A 12,862-nucleotide genomic window follows, 5' to 3' on the forward strand; every position below is an offset into this window, starting at 1 on the left:
GTGGCACTATATAGTGCAGCGCTATTTTTTCTTTCAAAAATGATAGAATCCTTAATGGATATTCCTAACGGAGCCTCTAATGCTGATAAACATAGTTTAACAAATACACAAACTTTGGTTGATCAGGGCTCATGAACACAAATGTTTTTTTTTCTCCGTGTCCGTCCCATTTTTCTTTTGCAGCCCGTATGTGGAACAACTCAGTTCAATAGGCCTAAAAAAAAAATGGAAATTACTGTGTGCATTCCGTGTCCACATGGCCGTTAAGCAAAAAAATAAATAGAACATGTTCTATTATTGTCCGCATTATGGACAAGTCCACACTGTTCTATTAGGGGCCAGCTGTTCGGCAAAATGTGGAATGCACATGGCCATTATTACAATATACAGTAGTTTATTTTTTTTAAAAAATAGAAAAAAGTAAAAAAATTAGATTGAGACTGTGACAAAAATGATTTTCTTTACATAAAAATACATTTTTATTTAGCAAATGTAATAAGACCTAAAACACTGTATACAGATGTGTCCTTTGTTTCCATTCCTTTTGGTGTAACTTACCATATCCCGAGATGGCTGGTGGCATAGTACCATGTCACTAGATGTCTATACTATATTAAAGGCTTATCCACACGGGCATTGTTGTTCCGTTCTGCCCCCAATGTACGAGCAACGTCCATGCGGCTGCCGAAACGGATCGAGACCCATGTCCGTGATCCTTCCCCACCGCAAAAAAATAGTGCAAGTTCTATTTTTTGCGGTGCGGAGGCACGGACAGAAACTCTGTGCTTCCGTTCTGCATCTCCGAGATTGCATAACCATTAAAGTGAATGGGTCCGCATCCGTGATGCGGAGTGCACACTGGCCAGTGCCCGTGTATTGCAGACCCGCCATATGCGTGCCGCAATACAGCCATGGAACCACAACGACGGTGTGAATAAGCCCTGAGTCTGTGTGGTTGTGTTACCGCATATGTGTAGTTTTTCTTCCGTTTTAATACTGAAAAAAAATAAAGACCTTTAAAAAAATTGTTGTTTTGTTTCATCATATTCTGACCCCTATAACATTTTTGTAGTTATGTATACACTGCGTGCAGAATTATTAGGCAAATGAGTTTTTTGACCACATCATCCTCTTTATGCATGTTGTCTTACTCCAAGCTGTATAGGCTCGAAAGCCTACTACCAATTAAGCATATTAGGTGATGTGCATCTCTGTAATGAGAAGGGGTGTGGTCTAATGACATCAACACCCTATATTAGGTGTGCATAATTATTAGGCAAATTCCTTTCCTTTGGCAAAATGGGTCAAAAGAAGGACTTGACAGGCTCAGAAAAGTCAAAAATAGTGAGATATCTTGCAGAGGGATGCAGCACTCTTAAAATTGCAAAGCTTCTGAAGCGTGATCATCGAACAATCAAGTGTTTCATTCAAAATAGTCAACAGGGTCGCAAGAAGCGTGTGGAAAAACCAAGGCGCAAAATAACTGCCCATGAACTGAGAAAAGTCAAGCGTGCAGCTGCCAAGATGCCACTTGCCACCAGTTTGGCCATATTTCAGAGCTGCAACATCACTGGAGTGCCCAAAAGCACAAGGTGTGCAATACTCAGAGACATGGCCAAGGTAAGAAAGGCTGAAAGACGACCACCACTGAACAAGACACACAAGCTGAAACGTCAAGACTGATTTTTCTAAGGTTTTATGGACTGATGAAATGAGAGTGAGTCTTGATGGGCCAGATGGATGGGCCCGTTGCTGGATTGGTAAAGGGCAGAGAGCTCCAGTCCGACTCAGACGCCAGCAAGGTGGAGGTGGAGTACTAGTTTGGGCTGGTATCATCAAAGATGAGCTTGTGGGGCCTTTTTGGGTTGAGGATGGAGTCACAACTCCCAGTCCTACTGCCAGTTTCTGGAAGACACCTTCTTCAAGCAGTGGTACAGGAAGAAGTCTGCATCCTTCAAGAAAAACATGATTTTCATGCAGGACAATGCTCCATCACACGCGTCCAAGTACTCCACAGCGTGGCTGGCAAGAAAGGGTATAAAAGAAGAAAATCTAATGACATGGCCTCCTTGTTCACCTGATCTGAACCCCATTGAGAACCTGTGGTCCATCATCAAATGTGAGATTTACAAGGAGGGAAAACAGTACACCTCTCTGAACAGTGTCTGGGAGGCTGTGGTTGCTGCTGCACGCAATGTTGATGGTGAACAGATCAAAACACTGACAGAATCCATGGATGGCAGGCTTTTGAGTGTCCTTGCAAAGAAAGGTGGCTATATTGGTCACTGATTTGTTTTTGTTTTGTTTTTGAATGTCAGAAATGTATATTTGTGAATGTTGAGATGTTATATTGGTTTCACTGGTAAAAATAAATAATTGAAATGGGTATATATTTGTTTTTTGTTAAGTTGCCTAATAATTATGCACAGTAATAGTCACCTGCACACACAGATATCCCCCTAAAATAGCTAAAACTAAAAACAAACTAAAAACTTCTTCCAAAAATATTCAGCTTTGATATTAATGAGTTTTTTGGGTTCATTGAGAACATGGTTGTTGTTCAATAATAAAATTAATCCTCAAAAATACAACTTGCCTAATAATTCTGCACTCCCTGTATGGAGCATTGTGAGCACCCATTTTTTGCAGGCCGATCTGTACTTTTCATTGATACCATTCTGGAGTGTGTATGAGTTTTTGATCACTTTTTATTTTATTTTTTTGTGGGAGGTGAAGCGACAAAAAAAAAAATTATGAATTGGCAATTTTGACTTTTTTTCCCCCCGTTTTGCCGTTTGCTGTATGGGATAATTTTTTGATTTTAATAGTATGGGCGTTTTTGCACACGATAATGCCCATGATGTTTATTTTGTTATCGTTTATGTATTTTTATTTTGCTTCGGATGGGTGTTTTTAATTTTTATATATATTTTATTAGTTTTAAAAACATTGATTTCTTTTTACACTTTTCTATAGTTCCCCTAAGGAACTATAACAAGCAATCATCGTTTGATTCTCTCATAGACTCCAATGCATTAGCAGGCGCTCCATATTAAGTAATGTCCGGTAGCTTTGTATCACTCAGGAGTACAGTGGCGCGCTCCAGATCTATGTGAGGTACAGGGCTGATTCTACTTGATTCAAAATATATTTTCATGTACTAGATTATGTATACTTTTCTTTTTCTACATTAATCATGGGATAACCCCTTTAACTAAATCCAAGAAAATGTAAGGGTGGACACATCTGTCTCCATAATCATAGAATTAATGTTCTTTTTACTGCACAGTCCAAGGTGTAGCGCAAAACACAGTGACAGAATTACAGTGTTCTCCTCTTATGCCCACCCTAAAATTAATAAAAGTTAATAGATAAGCTATATGTACCTCAAAATGGTGCCAAGCTAAAAAAAAAAAAAAAAAAAAGTTGGTTAGTCCCAAGGGGATATTGTCTATACATTTCTGTTGGATATCTTTTTTCCAAGCTTAAGAAAATAGACAGAATTTGTTTTAAAAAAATTGTAAAAATGCATTTTCTCCTCATTGCCTTCTGTTTATGCAGTGTTTTTGACATGCCAGTAGTCAGACCTCTATTACCCCTATTGGGAACCATGCGAGTGTTCACTGTAGGGGGTGAGAGACCAGTAAAAATGGTTCCTTATGTGGAAGAATGACTTACTTGATGCATTTGTGAAGCTTCTCATTTGTATTCAGACTGACACCGAGCACATCGTCAGTCACTGCATTAGCAATGGTAATGGTGCCAGCTTCACCCCTAAAGCAGTCAAAGTTTGGGAAAAAGAAAAGTGCCCTTGTCACTCGCACGCTACCAGATGATAGCTAATGAGCAAGGATTCACTCAACTCTTACCAAGGACATTTAAATTTGGTCACTTTTTTTCCTAGCAGCTTGTAACTATACACCCTTGAGTATCCAGCTTCTACGTAGGGTGCATGACACTTTGGGATACGTTGCAATCCATTTCTTCCAGTACAGTGCCATCAAAGCCAAAGGAACCGTTCTATTAAAAGAGCCCCAGCATCACAAAATGTACATTTTTCATGAACTCAATTCTGATTGTTAAGGTTTTTGAACTTCAATTCAAAGGCATTTCAGGTTCTTTCTCAGAAGCCTCATGCTTCTAATTATATTCCCCAGTACATTTATGTTTGACTAGAGGAATTATTGCATGCTGTTCTTTATTATCTAGTGCTCTGTGTGGTCTTCGTGCCTCATCTTTTGTGCTTGCTGAATTCTCTTCCAGATGTGTTCATGCATGCTAATTCCTCCAGTCACCCGATTGAAACAAACTTTCATGATTTCATATGAAATTTTAAAGAGTGTGTTTAAGTGAGCGGACTCGTTACCAGTTGTTCGTTTTTATCCCCCTTTATTTCCAGTTTCAGAGATCAATTATTCTACTCTCAGCTGTAGATGCGTTCCCTTACTTTCACCCCAGCAGTCAGGGTGTATCACGCCGTATAATGACCGCCCTTTCATAATATATTAAATGGCCACATTTTTAAAAAGCCATTGAAAGATTATTTCTATGCTTGTTATTGGAACTTTTAGAATTTTAGAAAATAATGGGAATCGTGCCTGATGCTTTGAGAAAGGAACAGTTTAGTGATCAGCTGAGGAAACACTGGCTGGCATTAAATGCAGTGTTATATGCTGACCATTTAATAATTGGATGAGCTAGGTCTGCCCCAGTGAGAGTCACTCTTTGCAGCTTCCTGCTCGGGCGCATAAATTTCTAGATTTCTTTCTAGCAAGCATATCCTCTGATAGGGCATATGGACAGGGATTTTGTTTTGGCTGGGTTAAGACTATGTATAATTATATATTCAAATAATTCAACTAGATCGACACAGCCTGTTACATAACAGGGATGTACCACCTAAATATATATCAACAAAATGAGGACCGGTACTATATAGTATCCATTGAAATAGTTACTTTATTATTAAAAATGACAAAAAAGCTTTTAATGCTTCATCAGCCCCTCCTGATGAAGCATTAAAAGCGAAACGTGCGTCGAGGAGCACGCCTAACCCAGCCAGCCCACACGTATACCGCACTGGATATAGGGTAAGAGAATGAGACCTTGATCGGTCTGACTACACATATGGTAGCATCGTGATGCATCATATAGGATGTCGGCCTCCACATAAGTATTTTGGTTATACCCTGCCTATGCCCCAGCTGCATGTACCTTTGGAGTTAGGGAGCTGTTGACACAGCCAGAGCCAGCTTGGATATTCTATGCTGACCTGACGGTTGATCTATAGCGCCTTCCAATCAATATAGCTGAATGTATAGTGATTATCCATGGCTGTTACAGTAATTATATGTGGGCTGCCTTGTATGGCACTCTGAATGGTCTCTATGTTTATGTATTGGTTTATGTCTTTTTTGTCATTTTTAATAATAAAGTAACTATTTCAATGGATACTATATAGTACCGGTCCTCATTTTGTTGATATATAATTATATATTCTCATACAATTATATGTTCTCATCAGTGTTTGAAATAATTATAGTAGACAGTAAATTTCCAGGTTTTGTATCCGGAATTTCCAATTTCTGATGAGTTTGTTTCTTGCCAAAAAAGAGACAATGAAGACATAAGAACAATCAAAACACTTTAGCGGAAAGGACAGGAAAGGACATCTTAAAGGGAATTTGTCACCGATTTTTTTATTCTATTTCCCGATGAGTGAGCATTTTGCCTGAGCTGTTCTTAACAGCATTTAGATATATATATATATATTTTTTTAAACACACTAAAAATTATCATTTATTAAAAAATGTTATACTAAATGACATATTTTATAACATGTCATCAGAGATTAACACTGTAAATGAAGAAGGTGCACTTAAAGGCTATGTACACTTTTGGGGGCAATTTCTTTTTATTATTGCTTTGTACTCATTTGAGCTCTAGTAGCACCCTTTGGATTTTCTGTCTTTTCCATCAGACCAGGAGCTGATGGCTCCTTATCTCTGCTCTCTGACCTTATAAACACTCATTGTAGCTCAGTTCTTATTTTAATGATAAGAATTTGGCTTAAATAAGTGTTTATGACCTCTCAGTAGTTTACATAGTTACATAGTTAATACGGTTGAAAAAAACATCAGGTTCAACCAAGGGATAGGTGGGGATGCGAATCCAAAAAGGAATTGAGACTCAGATTTCTACACATTTTCATAAGCATTAATGTTTTTTACTTTTAACAATTCGTCTAAACCCTTTTTGAAACTGTCTACTGTTCCTGCTGTGACCACGTCCTGAGGAAGTCTATTCCACAGCTTCACAGTTCTTACAGTAAAGGAGCTTTGACGCTTCCGGAGACTGAACTTTTTCTTCTCCAATTGGAGGCAGTGCCCCCTTGTCTTTTGAGCGCATTTTACATGGAACAGTTTTTCACCGTATTTTTTGTATGGCCCATTTATATATTGGTATAGGTTAATCATGTCCCCTCTTAGACGTCTCTTCTCAAGACTAAATAAATTCAATTCTTTTAATCTTTCTTCATAACTAAGACCCTCCATTCCCCTTATCAGTTTAGTCGCTCTCCTCTGTACTTTTTCCAGCTGCAGTGCGTCCTTCCGGCCTCGTTTAATGCATGACAATATCCTGGTGGCCTTAGAAGCAGCTGACTGACATTGTATGCTGTAATTTAATCGATCATCCACGAGGACACCCAAATCCTTCTCTATAAGTGACTCTCCCAGTGTTACATCACCTATATGAAGCACAGAGATTATTACTACCAAGATGCATAACTTTACATTTGTCCACATTGCCAAGTTGATGCCTAATCACTAGAGATAAGGTTTATTAGATGACTGCACAAAGTGTAAGTATCAGTCACACAAATTGTCAGTTAACCCTTTGTGGCAGAACAGCTCAATATTTTTTATAAAGGCCAATTGGAAAAAAAATGATTTTTATCCAAAAATGAGTAACATGCAATCATAAACAAAAATTGCCTCTGAAGTGTTAATAATGCACTTGAGGTTTCAGGTTGTTCTGGTTCTGGCCAAGCTGCCAGTTCGGTTGATGTACTGCTCCAAATTAATTAATGTACGTGCACGGAGAGATCAGACTGAGACAACTCACAGCAAGGAGTTAAACAGGATCTCTGCTTTATTTTTCTGAAAACAACACACAATACATAGGTTTTACGACAGGGAGGGGGGGTGAAAGATAAAGTATATCTTTTCTATTGGCTACGAACACTCTATGCTTTTCTGTAACCTTGACGGCCAGAAGAAGAAATTCCTCCACCCTCCCCCCTTGCTCGTGGGAGATACCGTTACTTCTTATTCTTTGTAACTGCTTGCTTGAGCTGAACGGAAACCTCTTTGTAACTGCTTGCTTGAGCTGAACGGAAACCACAAAGAAACACATGATAAAACACAAAGTAAGATTCTAGTTTATAGGTGTTGGCTGAATGCCTGGCCGCCATCTTAGCTAAACATAGTCCTCAACAAGCAAGTATCCATTTTGTATCAATAGTCCATAACAAGGTGAAATTAGTTCCAAGAGTTGACAGGTTAAAGGTGTGATTGTACCACATTTTAAAGTATGGAATCAAAACAGCAGGCATTTTATAACAGAAAGACTTGCTTAATGCCAGGAGTTTGCACAAAACTCTTTCTATAGCCTAGAGCAGCCCCTGGAAAAAGACTTTTTCCGCACCCTGGAAAAAGTCCAAGGCGTACCAATATGCCTTAGACCTTTCCTGCCTTTAATCATCGCATGGCGCACTATTAACAGCACAGGCAGCACATTGAATGTAAGCTGGCTTTTATAGCTAAATGATAAAATACATGGAAGATATACTACAGTATATTGGACTTTAGTATTTAGCTTAGTTTGTTAGCGATAAATAAGTGGGTTTTGGGATGCCGTTTGGGCACCCGGTCTTTAAAAGGTTCACCATCACTGTCCTAGAGAATATTGTGTTTGCCAGCATGGGAGAAGATACGGTATCTCAGTGTATCTCAATGTATACAATCATTGCACTCTCATTGCCTGCATGATGCTTTTAATTTTATGTAGTGTTGAGCGCGAATATTCGAATAGCGAATATTATTCGCGAATATTGCAACTTTGAAAATTCACGAATATTTTGAATATAGTGCTATATATTCATTATAGCGAATATTCATCATTTTTTCCCATCTGAACAGTGAACACATGATTCCTTCCTGCTTCTTGCTTGTGGGTCAATGAGTCATTGGCCCACAACAACTTAAGCAGGGAGGAATCATGATGACTTTAAATGAAAAAAATTACGAATATTGGAAAAAACAAATATATAGCACTATAGTGAATATATTAGTTTTTTAGAATATTCGTCTTTTTTCTATTTGCGAATATAACGAATATTCTACAAAGAATTTGTGAAATATCACGAATATGGCCCCTGCCGCTCATCACTACTTTTATGAATCCTATGCTGGATCAAGTAATATCTGCCACACTTAGTAAGGATCTGAAAAGGACAGATCTTTCTGTATATATGATGTCCAGTTGAAAGTAGTGTATTAATGTATGTTAACACCCATATCAGACTGATTGTCACGGACGTTCCTGCGACAGGTGGCAGGAGATCGGTGAAACTGTCAACACGTGGTTTGATCTGACATGTTTTCCGTTTGGATCAAATGATGTCTGTGTTGTTTCTGGTGCTTGCCACACCTTCTTTCCTCAGATGTGGCTATTAGGGTCATTTAACCTTCTCTATTTATAGTTGCTTCTCCCACAATGCTGTGCGGTTTATAGCTTCTGTTTGGACATTTTGGATAGATTGTGGTTAGATCTCGGCTGAGTTCCTGGTGCTTCCATTGCTCCTTTGAAGTTAAGTCTTTCCTTTCCCTTTTGTATTTTGTTTGGGTTCTGTGTGTTGCATTTCCTTATTGTTTGTATTAGGCCTGAAGTAGACTCCTGTTCGTCCTTCCTTTTGGAGGATCAGGTAGTCTCATCCCTGCCATTAGTACCAGGGTCCTATAGGACTCTAGGTATTCCTGCGTATGAACTCACCTACCTTTGGGGTCTGTTCATACTGGTAGTCAGTCAGGATTTTGGTTAGGGTTTTCACTAGGAGGTGTCCATTTTCCTTCCCTAGTTCTCAGGCCTGATTCCCTGTTTCACCCTTCCCTCTTATGCTCGGTGTGGTGTTTCCCTCTCACACTGAAGCGTGACATTGAAGTAATGGCCAACAACCATTTCATAACGGCAGTGGATAATACATTTTTTTTTTTTTATATATATCTTTATTTATAAATGTATAAAACATTACAATTATAAGGCAGTATCTTTATTTTTCATTATTCCCTTTTAGATATATACTTTAGATATATGCATTACAGTAGCCACATGGGCCATAGACACAATAGACAGGAGACCTCGCTGACTTCTATAGGAGTTTTTTAGGCATGCCCTGTGCAGAGATTAGGAGGGAGTAGATAAGCTGTGAAATCGCGGATCCTATGTGATCTATATATTGATAATATCTGTGATTTTAATCCTACCTGTAATGATAAGCAGATAACTGCACTAATGTGATCTGTACAAACCTCCTATTAAGCTTAGTAGTCAGTACAAAAATTGCAGGATTTTAGTTTTTTATTATATTGACAAGGGTAATTCAAAATTACATCCCCAAAAATTCTTTAAAAATAGATATTTACATACAAAAACATGATTTAACATTAATTTGTTTTCAGATGACACATTCCCTTTAAACTTTTTTTCATGGGCACCACCTGCCAGAACATGATGGTGCCTGAGCCCCATGAGCTGAAAATTGAAATAATGCTGAATTAATCTTTTTTAAGAACATTTTAAAGCGTTACATACATGACTTGAGGTGTGGACTACATGACAGGCGAATACAGTTCTATTTTTTGGCCTTCTGCCCTGATCCATCTTAGGCCCTTTGATTTTTTTTCCTGTGACCACAACGGTTAGGTCTGTTTGTTTCAAAGTGATGTCATATAATGGCAGTTGCAAACAGGAGAACATCATTTAATACAAAAGGAGACATCATACTGGAAAATTACTGTTATAATGTTACTTGGTATGTTGATATTCATTGCTTTGTTGCTGAACTTTGGCTTTAAAGGAAACTTGTCATGTTGAACATGCATTCTTATCTGCAGGTAGCATACTATAGAGCAGGAGGAGCTGAGCAGGTTGATTCACAGGTTGATGTGGGAAAAGATTCCATGTAAAATGTCAGTTATTCATTGAATTTCCTGCTCTTTCTTTGTTTGAGTCCAGTGGGCTGTCCTTCTCAGTGACTGACAGCTTCCCTGTATGAGTATATATAGAAAGATTGTTGTCAATCACTGATAATATGGCCCACTAGACTCCTTATTCAAAGAAAAAGCAGAGATTTCAATCAACAAGTTACAAATTGGACTGTCTAACAAAACTTTATATCCATCTGCTCAGCTCTTTCTGGTCTATAACATGCTGCCTATAGAATTGACACCATGTTTAACATGACAGGCTGTGTTTAAATAGGATTTCCACCCAAAATTCCAAACTTTTCTTGTAATAAAAATTGATAGTTGGAGCACTGATTAACTCTAAGACCCTGATTTATCATGACCAGCGTGTGCTACAGCCTGTGCTGCTAAAGGAAGCATGTCATTTATGACAAGACGCAATCCTTCAGAGCGTCTACCCTCACAATGCCCCCTTTTTGGAAACCTGGCGAAGGCAGCATAAAAATGCCAGTTGTGACTAAAAAAGTCACAATTGAATAAAAAAAATTGCAGAGCCCAGTTTTGTGACTTTTTTACACTAGAAAACTGGCGTAGGAGAAACGATACTTTACCTCCTTGGTAGTTATGACATTGCCATTTTGTAATTATTTTGATGCAGCTTCTCAGGAAGTATCATTTTGTAATTGGATGCTCAGAAAATGGTACTCAGGCAGTAGAATGCTACCCATTGTTCATATAATTATAAAAGAAGCAAAACTCTATTGGATTTTTCTGCTCATCATTATTCCCTGATGTATATCACTGCAGTGATATAATTATGCATCACATTTCTCAGAAATGTTTGTGTGAAGCCAGATTGTAACTACAATCAATGATGACTTGTTTGCCAGTCTTTGTTAATCATTAAAATCATAAAATGCATCTAATCAAAACATGAGGCTCAAAATAGCATTCTCTATAAAGGTTAAGCAGACCATGGTGACATGATGTATTCTAAATACACTCCACATTATATCAGTGCCCAATTTACCCTCCTAACAGTCACATTAAAATTGTAAAAACCCTCCCACAAATGTCACTTTTTTTTATTGTAGATTTGTAATATATGTCTGAAGTAAATATAGTTGGCATACAACTCAGGGGACACAATTGCATTTTAACCCCTTAGTGACATACCGAATTTTAACCTTACGGTATCCCCAACTGTACCCCTCCTCCAGACTGAAAAGGGGAGGTCTGCTTTAACCCCTCATATCTTGGGATTGGTAGCAGCTAGAAATATGGTCCTGGTCTTGTTTGAAAACTGGCCAAGCAATCAAACAAGACCAGAATCACAGCATAATCTCCTCCAAATGGGAAGCTATTACAAATCAGGTTGCAGCTGAAAGTGAAAGTAAAAGCAGGTTTCACTGCTTTCACTCTAACATCTATATCTCCCGATGTAGTGGTGATGGTCTTGTTTGAAAATTTGGAATGCTTTCAGTTGGACAAAAACATATAGTATTTTTTGTCAGTTTTGACAGTCTGCTGGAGCTCAAAACACAGATGTGAACCTGGCCTATCATGTGTGGTATTGCAGCTCAGCTTCTTTTACTTCAATAGAGCCAACTGCAATTCCAGACTCAACCAATGGCAGATGTGGCACTGTTTCTGGGAGAAAGTAGCCTTGTTTTATGATTATGGAAAACCTCTTTAACTTTGACTGAATTTACTAAGGTTATATTGCTTTTTTGTTAATTTTCTTAGCACAGGTGCAGCAGTGAACAGCAGCGAGAGCCTCCCTCCCTCCTCATCCGTCAATGATATATCCTCCATGTCCACCGACCAGACACTGGCATCCGATACAGACAGCAGCCTGGAAGCTTCTGCCGGAGCCCTCGGTTGTTGCAGGTGACTAGCCGCCTGCCTGAGAAATCCCTCCTTCTTCAGACGATGATGTGATTGGAAAAGAATCAATATAGATATATATATATATATTTATATATATATATATATATATATGTAATTGCAAGAAAGGAAGTAGAGAGTTAAATTATTTCCCTTCTAGCCTGCTTCTCCTACAGAGTTATGTCATGCAGCTAAGCTCAAATGTATATTTAACTTATAGTTGCTCCGCTTTGGTCTTCTGGTTATGCTTACTGCAAGAAAAAAAAAGGGTTACTTAAAAAAATCTCTTTGCATACGTTATAAAACGAATGGCTGCAAAACCAGCAAGATCCAATTATCTTTTCTCATCATGAGATGACAAAAATGTGCAGTAACCATAGAGGCGTGTGCGTGTCTGTGTGGACGTATGCCTGTACTGTACGTATTTTTTCTCATCGGAATTGTTTGAAACCCTTCCATTTCTCCAGGTAAATGGATGTAGATAATTTCACACTTGTACATCAGATGTACTGTATACATGCAAGCATATATGTATATTATTAAAAGAGGAAAACACAACTGTACAGTAGTTATTACATAGAACAGTATATATAGTATTATAGGGCCTGTTTTGTGTTAGCTACCTGAATTCTCGCTGTAAAATAACGCTAGTACTGTACGTAAGATGTTAAGTTCATACATTTGTCAAATTGTGATATAAAAAAAGGAAACTTTGTATTCTAAGACCA

General features: G+C 38.2%; 1 protein-coding gene across 5 annotated transcripts in view; it reads left to right on the forward strand.

The window, feature by feature from the left end:
* MAPK10 (mitogen-activated protein kinase 10) overlaps positions 1-12,206 on the forward strand; it is a 161,778-nt gene extending 149,572 nt beyond the window's left edge. For 4 of the 5 annotated variants that reach the window (XM_040420461.1, XM_040420462.1, XM_040420463.1 and 1 more), the window contains one exon: positions 11,999-12,141. In XM_040420461.1, the coding sequence (XP_040276395.1) occupies positions 11,999-12,141 (143 nt within the window). Of the gene's footprint in view, positions 1-11,993 lie in introns of all 5 variants that reach the window. The other variant, XM_040420464.1, reaches the window with a different exon arrangement.
* The last annotated feature ends 656 nt before the right edge of the window (positions 12,207-12,862 follow it).

Source organism: Bufo bufo, chromosome 2 (genome assembly GCF_905171765.1).
Source record: "Bufo bufo chromosome 2, aBufBuf1.1, whole genome shotgun sequence".
In the NCBI taxonomy this organism is placed as follows: Eukaryota; Metazoa; Chordata; class Amphibia; order Anura; family Bufonidae; genus Bufo; species Bufo bufo.